The sequence below is a fragment of the Penaeus monodon genome, chromosome 41, assembly GCF_015228065.2.
Source record: "Penaeus monodon isolate SGIC_2016 chromosome 41, NSTDA_Pmon_1, whole genome shotgun sequence".
Lineage (NCBI taxonomy): Eukaryota > Metazoa > Arthropoda > Malacostraca > Decapoda > Penaeidae > Penaeus > Penaeus monodon.
The window spans coordinates 5,630,592-5,638,091 of record NC_051426.1 but is presented as its reverse complement, the minus strand read 5'-3'; the positions used below and the strand labels follow the sequence as shown (position 1 = coordinate 5,638,091).

The window sequence follows — 7,500 nt, the reverse complement described above, 5'->3', positions numbered from 1 at the left end:
AACATGGAGAGAGGAGAAGAGGAGAGGAGGAGAGAGAGAGGAGGAGAGAGGAGAAGAGAGGAGAGAGAGGAAGGAGAGAGAAGAGAAGAGAGAGAGAAGAAGGAAGAGAGAGAAGGAGAGAGAGAGGAAGAGAGAGAGAGAGGAGAGAGAAGACAGGAGAGAGAGAAGAGGAGGGAGAGGAGAGGAGAGGAGAGAGAGAGAGGGGAGAGAGAGAGAGAGAGAGAAGAGAGAATGAGAGAAGAGATAGAGAGAAGAGAAGAAGAGGGGAGACAGAAGATAGAGAAGAGAGAGAGAGAGAGAAGAGAAGAGAGAAGAGAGAGAGAGAGAGAGAGAGAGAGAGAGAGAGAGAGGAGAGAGAAGAAGAGAGAGAGAGAGAGAGAGAGAGAGAGAGAGAGAGAGAGAGAGAGAGAAGAGAGAGAGAGAGAGAGAAAAGAGAAAAGAGAAAGAGAGAAGAGAAAGAGAGAAGAGAGAAGAGAGAAGAGAGAAGAGAGAAGAGAGAAGAGAGAAGAGAAAGAGAGATAGAAGAGGGAAGAGAGAGAGAGAGATAGAAGAGAGAAGAGAGAGAGAGAGAAGAAAGAGAGAGAAGAGAGAGAGAAATGAGATACAATTGTAAATTTTATTTAATATTCAGTACTGAATTTTCTGCATATGAATGGAGTTCGTTCATTACAGATTTGTTTTCTCTGAATGCTATCTTATAATCTGACAAGAGCCTTACTATGGTGAGGTATTTGCATTATTCCCAAGGAAAATTAATAGATTTAATTACTTTTATTGTTGACAGGTTATTCATTGGTTACCGATTTCTAACAGTAAATGAATACAAATGGTAACAGATTATTTTTCTTGCACAAACTCCATATCATATCTCCCAGTAGTCTAGAACACTGTGCAACAGCAATAACAATAAGCAACATTTTGTTAGTGGTCTTTCTTTTTTTGGGGGGTAATATTCAATTCTCTGCAATAAACCTTGCTCCTCTGGTCACAGTAGTTAAGAGTAGGATCTAGCACATGGAAATAGTGTCCTCCCTGGATCCAGTCCTCTTTCAAGCCATAGGTATTGCAGGGTAGATTACACTGACATAATAGAAGATCCCTTCCCTAAATGTCCATCATCAAATCACCATCCAAGAGCTTTGTACACTTGCGGTGCGTCGTTCCCATCACCCAGACCTTCAGCAGAAATTCTCATGATGGTATATTACTATCACCGACCCTCTGCCAATTTTTTTCATGACGGCATGTTTTTCGTGTCATGATGGTCATGTTACCAGAATCTAAGGGATTAATATAAATGTTTACAGTCCTGTTCCACATTTCAAAGCACCAAGATGAATACACAAGCTGCATACAATAAATACAACTTATGTGCAACCATGACTCTTGCTATGTCAGTTGTCTGTGTTCATCATGTATTACCAGCTATTTCCTAGTATTTTATTGCATGAGCAGTCATTCACCCATATTTCCCTTCACTTCCTTGTTTTTCATCCAAGTGGGAGATGCATTTCCTGGGAAAATGCCAACTCAGGGAGGGAGAGGGGGAGGGAATGAGGGAGGGAGGGAGAGAGAGAGGTGGGGGGAGGAATGAGGGAGAGGGACAGGGAGAGGGAGAGGGAGAAGGAAGGAGGGAGAGGGAGAGAGAGGGAGAGAGAGGGAGAGAGAGAGAGAGAGAGTGGGAGAGAAAGAGAGGAAGAGAGAGAGGGAGAGGGAGAGAGAGAGAGAGAGAGAGAGAGAGAGAGAGAGAGAGAGAGAGAGAGAGAGAGAATGCTTTCATATCTAAATACTTCCTTGGAAATATTCTGATTTCAGTCTCAAGTGTCACTGACAGTAGTAAGAGCATATTTTTTACCCACTTCACTCACCAAGCTTTCCCCTCTCCAACAAAATTAGTACAAAAGAAAAAGAGAAAAAAAGTGCAAACCATGAAAACCAAACCAAGCTATGCCAGCTGCAGGCCTATGCATGCATTGGACGGTGGACACCCAGACAAACCTGAGGAGAAAAGGTGCGGTTCATTACCTAGCTTCTGGTTGGTTGTCGACTCTGGCATTTCCAAATCAACCACAACGCGGTACTTCTGGCCACGGGCAAGGAGGGAACCCCTTGCAGGATCAGTCACACTGATGATAGCCTCTGGGTTGGTGCAGATGCCTGGCCGATCCTCACACGCTCTGTTGGCAGGTTTAAATGCATAAAGACAAAAATATATATATAAATAAAAAAATAAATATATATATACACATACATGTCTATATACAGAGACAGGCAGATACAAGACACAGATATATACATACTCATTGACTAATCTCAACAAAAATACTCCCATAGTCCCATTCTCTTGCTACATGAGTATCAAGACTCCCAGCGGAAAACATAAACAAGCCAAATCACCTACCAAAACAACATATAATAATATCTTTCACTCGACATTTACTTGTACTGGAAGTGCATTGGCCACGTAATGGACTCCTGGGGCATATATGTGAAGTAGAACGATGTGTAGAGGAACACACTCGCCCAGAACATCACCACCATGGTTGCTCCAAACACAACCATGGAGTACAGGGTTCCCTGCCATTCCTAAAAGAGGAGGAATGTGGTAAGCATTGTTGCTGAGGAGTTAATTAGGCATTCTCCTGCAAAATAAAACAATATTTCATCTTTTCTTTTCTATGATATACATAGGAAAAAATGGCATGAAAAGACTGTGTGAGAGAGAGAGAGCGAGAGAGAGAGAGAGAGAGAGAGAGAGAGAGAGAGAGAGGGAGAGGGAAAGGGAAAGGGAAAGGGAAGGGAGAGGGAGAGGGAGAGGGAGAGGGAGAGGGAGAGGGAGAGGGAGAGGGAGAGGGAGAGGGAGAGGGAGAGGGAGAGGGAGAGGGAGAAGGAGAGGGAGAGGGAGAGGGAGAGAGAAAGTACAACAGAAAGAATAAAAGCAGAAATGGTAAAAACTCTGCAATAATCACATCATCATCCCTTCACCACCTAGCCCATCTTCATCTAAAACATCCCTTTAATAAAATAATCACTTTAATAAAACCTTAAACATAAAATAAACACTTGTAAGACTAATAACCATTTTGTTAGCCGTCTCCTCTCCTTTACGGCATCCTGAAGTCTCTCACTGCCATGCGACAGACAAGGAAACCCCTGAGTCATGCCAGGAACCGAAGACAGAATCTGCAGCATCATTGAAGGAGCCATGGGGGAGGAGGGAGATTACCGGGAAGTTAGGAAAACAAATTGAGAAATTCAATTAATTATATATATAATATATATGATAATATGATATTATAATAATATAGAAGATATTATAGATATAATGATAATATAATATATATATAACCTATATGAATATATAGATATACCTATATATATACCTATAATATATATATACCTATACTATAATATTATATAATATTATATATATATATATATATATAATATATAATATATATTCTTCTTTTAACGGTAGGTTCATGTCTGAGCCGCCGTGGTCACAGCTGATAGTTAATTAGTTTTCATGTGTGATGCTTGGGTGAGTACGTGGGTAGGGTCCCCAGTTCCTTTCCACGGAGAGTGCCGGGTGTTACCTTGTAGGTAATCATTCTCTCTATTTATCCGGGCTGGGACCAGCACTGAATATATATATATGAACCTATATAATATAGACCTATATAATAAACCTATAAATATACCAGAGATAAATACCAGAGAGGATAGACAATCGAAGAAGACCTAATATAAGACCTATAAGAATATACCTATAGAGATAGAATAGAGATATGATATTATATAGATATGATATAGATATATAAATATATAGATAGATATATATATATATAATACCTAGTATATACTGATAGATAGATAGATAGAGAGAATATAGATATATATATATATATATAATATAGATAATATATATATATGATATGAATAATAGAGTATAATATATATATAGTAATGAATATATAGATAGGAGTGAGGTAGATAATATATGAGATAGAGATATATAGAGAGATGATGATGATAAGTAGTAGTATATAGAATATGAAGTAAACGAAACCTAGATGAGATAATACCTAGAATATATACCTAGATATATATACTAATATACGATATAGTATACTAATATACCTATATATATAGTACTGATAGTATATACTAATAAATAACTTATATATGACCGTATGTATATATATTACAATAGACTATACTATATAATATACTTGATAAGATAGATAAATATACTTATATGATACCTGAGAGATATAATAGATTAATATATAATAAGTATATATACTATATAACCTAAATATATATAAGAGATATAAGAAGATGATATATATATAGATGAGATATATATATATGATATATGAATATAACTATACATATATATATACCTATATATATATACCTTACCTATCCCATATACCTATATACTATACCTATATATATATATACTATATTATTATACCTATATATAATATACCTATATATATATACTTATATATATATACTTATATATATATACTTATATATATATACTTATATACTTATATATACCTATATATATATATATATATATATATATATATATATATATGTCTTCAAGACCTTGATACTTCCAGTTTTGCTCTATGGAAGCGAAACCTGGACGCTATCCAGTGCCTTGGAGTCTCGCCTTGATGCCTTTTGTAACAAGTCCCTTCGCCGGATCATGGGGTACAGTTGGCAGGACCACGTGTCCAACCGGCGGTTACACCGTGAGACTGGCATGGGACCTGTTACTTGCATAATCGGGATCGCAACTCAGGCTATATGGCCACCTAGCTCGCCTCCCTATGGACGACCCTGCCCACCAGGTTGTCTCTCTGCTAGACAACCCTGGGTGGAGGAGACCTGTGGGACGTCCTAGGAGATCATGGCTTAGGCAGCTCGACGAGACCTGTCGTGAGGAACTAGAGATGGGCCGTGTGCCTGCCTGGAGACTCGCCTCGAGGGATCCTCGTGGCTGGAAGCGAAGGGTGGATGCGGCCATGCGCTAGCCCCCTGATGATGATGATGATGATGATATATATATATATATATATATATATATATATATATATATATAATATACCTATATATATATATATACCTATATATATATAACCTATATATTGTATATATATATATATATATATATATATATATATAATATAGGTATATATAATATAGGTATATATAATATAGGTATATATAATATATATATATATATATATAAGTATATATATATATATAGTATATATATATATATATAGTATAATTATATATAATATATAGGTATATATATATATATATAGGGTATATATATATATATACCATATATATATATATATATATATATATATGATATATATATAGATATACCTATACATATAATAATATATACCATATATATATATATATATATATATATATATATATTATACATATATATATAATATATATATATATATATATATATAGATATATAATAAAATATTATAAAAATTTATTTATAGGTTTATAATAGGATATAATTTTATGGGATATAATATAGGAAATATATATATATATATATAAAATTATTTAAAATATATTATAATTATATAATATATTATATATTATACCTATAATACCTCATAATATATTTTATATTATACCGGATATATATATATATATAAATATATATATATAATATATATAATATTTAAATAATATATATAAAATTATATATATATAACAAATAAGTTTGCTGCAGGCAAAGAGGCTGATGCAAGCACTATAAGCCCCTTTTTCAGTTAGGGTTTTGTGCCTTTATTTTCCAAGTTTTTTTGCTTGGAGTATCTTACAGTTTGGCTTTTCAAGGTTTGAGGGGGGCGGTGTTATATTCACATAATGACTCCAAAAGGTATAGAAGATTTAAAGGGCCCACTTCCCCAAAAAGGGGAGAAAAAAACATTCATGGTAAAAAAATTTGTCCGGAAAAATTTCAAAAAATTTAAGAAAATATGCTGCTAGAAACAAAGGGCGGGTGTGGGTTCAGGGGTTTTGCCCCATTTGGGAAATTTTTGTCAGTTTTTTTGCAGCAATATTTCTTTTGCATTCCAAGCAACCTCCACGGTTGCTGGATGGAATAATAGTTAGTTGAGAGGAGTGTGGTCACTTCATAAAAAAAATTAAAAAGTAAGTTCTTTTCTATATTTGCGGGTTAATGCTTTAGCTACAAATCCCCAAGTTACAAAAATTTTTCAAAAATCTAATTGTGAACTAAAAAATGCCTTTAAAAATGGCCAAGGAAAGTGATGGAGACTCCCCCCCTAACCCCCCGCCCCTTCCAAACTTCCCTTCACTTCATTAGCACAAGACGAGCGAAACACGGGAATACTGAGGGCCTTTGGCTTGAGCAGTTTACTGAAAATTCCTTTTTTATGGCATTACCATTTGTGTCTGCAAAATTGTTTCTTCAACTTTCATCATCTAAAGAAATCCTCTTCAATTGCCCTAGTTTAAGAACCCTGCCACGTGATTAACCTATTGCCGATTAATCTCAGTAAAAAAAGAGCAGTCATGAAATAAAACACCCCTATAAATTTTGTCTCCCAACCCAAAACCTATAGTTTCAGCAATTCTTTTAAACTTTGGGGGATGGGGGGGTTTGGAAAAAAGACTGTAAAGGAAAACTGAAGGGGTTGCCCCTAATGAAAAACAGATTTAAAAATTTACTACATTAACTTTGAGAAATTTTTTTTCTTTCTGGAGTTTTATGCTGTCATAGATAAAAAAAATTACCATTGTAGCCTCCTGGTAATTTATTGTTCAATTTGGAAAGTCCCATTTTATAAAAAAAAGGGGAACTTATGCTGTGCTTTACCAAGTCTAAGGCCAGAAGAAAAGCCTTGTGACATACCTCATGTAGGGGGGTTTGGGAAAGGGAAAAAAGTAGTCTTTTTGATAGGACTCACTAAGCTGGGCAAAAAATGAAATGACTTTTTATAAGTCGTGCCAAATTTTGGGGAAAAAATAAAGGAAAACACTGCTCACAGCCCAAAGGGGGAGTCCATCTTGCTCTGTAGCAGGTGAAGACAATATTTCCGGGGGGAGTTAGGGAGTGGAGCCCCCCCCCCCAATTCCCTTAAGCAGTACCCGAAGGCAAATAGAACTTTGTTGAAGAATTTGTAAAGAGGAGTTTGAGGGAGATTTTGATGCTAATACCCCCTATAAAACCCTTTTCTGATAATTTTACATATAATTTAGACCTGAAAAATCAGGAGCCCGGGGGACGGGCCCCTTTCAGCAACCTTTTCCTTTTTGGATCACCATGAAATTTAAAGATGTAATTAATATCATGAAAGTGAAGAAAAGAAAGTACTTAACATTGGATTAAAAGGAGGGGATTTAACTTTTGCGCAAAACAATTTTCAAGTTTCTCTTCATGTTTACTCCCCAGCTTTAAAGTAAACCATCCGTTTA

At 35.5% G+C, this 7,500-nt stretch overlaps 1 protein-coding gene across 2 annotated transcripts in view; it reads right to left on the bottom strand.

Annotated features, from left to right (window-relative positions):
• The window catches only part of LOC119598669 (seipin-like), a 19,841-nt gene that overhangs the window by 10,377 nt on the left and 1,964 nt on the right, over positions 1-7,500 (bottom strand). Inside the window, exons 2-3 of one of the 2 annotated variants that reach the window (XM_037948387.1) lie at positions 2,441-2,586; positions 1,999-2,177 (exon numbers count right to left, since the gene is read on the bottom strand). In XM_037948387.1, the coding sequence (XP_037804315.1) occupies positions 1,999-2,177; positions 2,441-2,586 (325 nt within the window). The remainder of the gene's footprint in view (positions 1-1,998; positions 2,178-2,440; positions 2,587-7,500) is intronic. The other variant, XM_037948388.1, reaches the window with a different exon arrangement.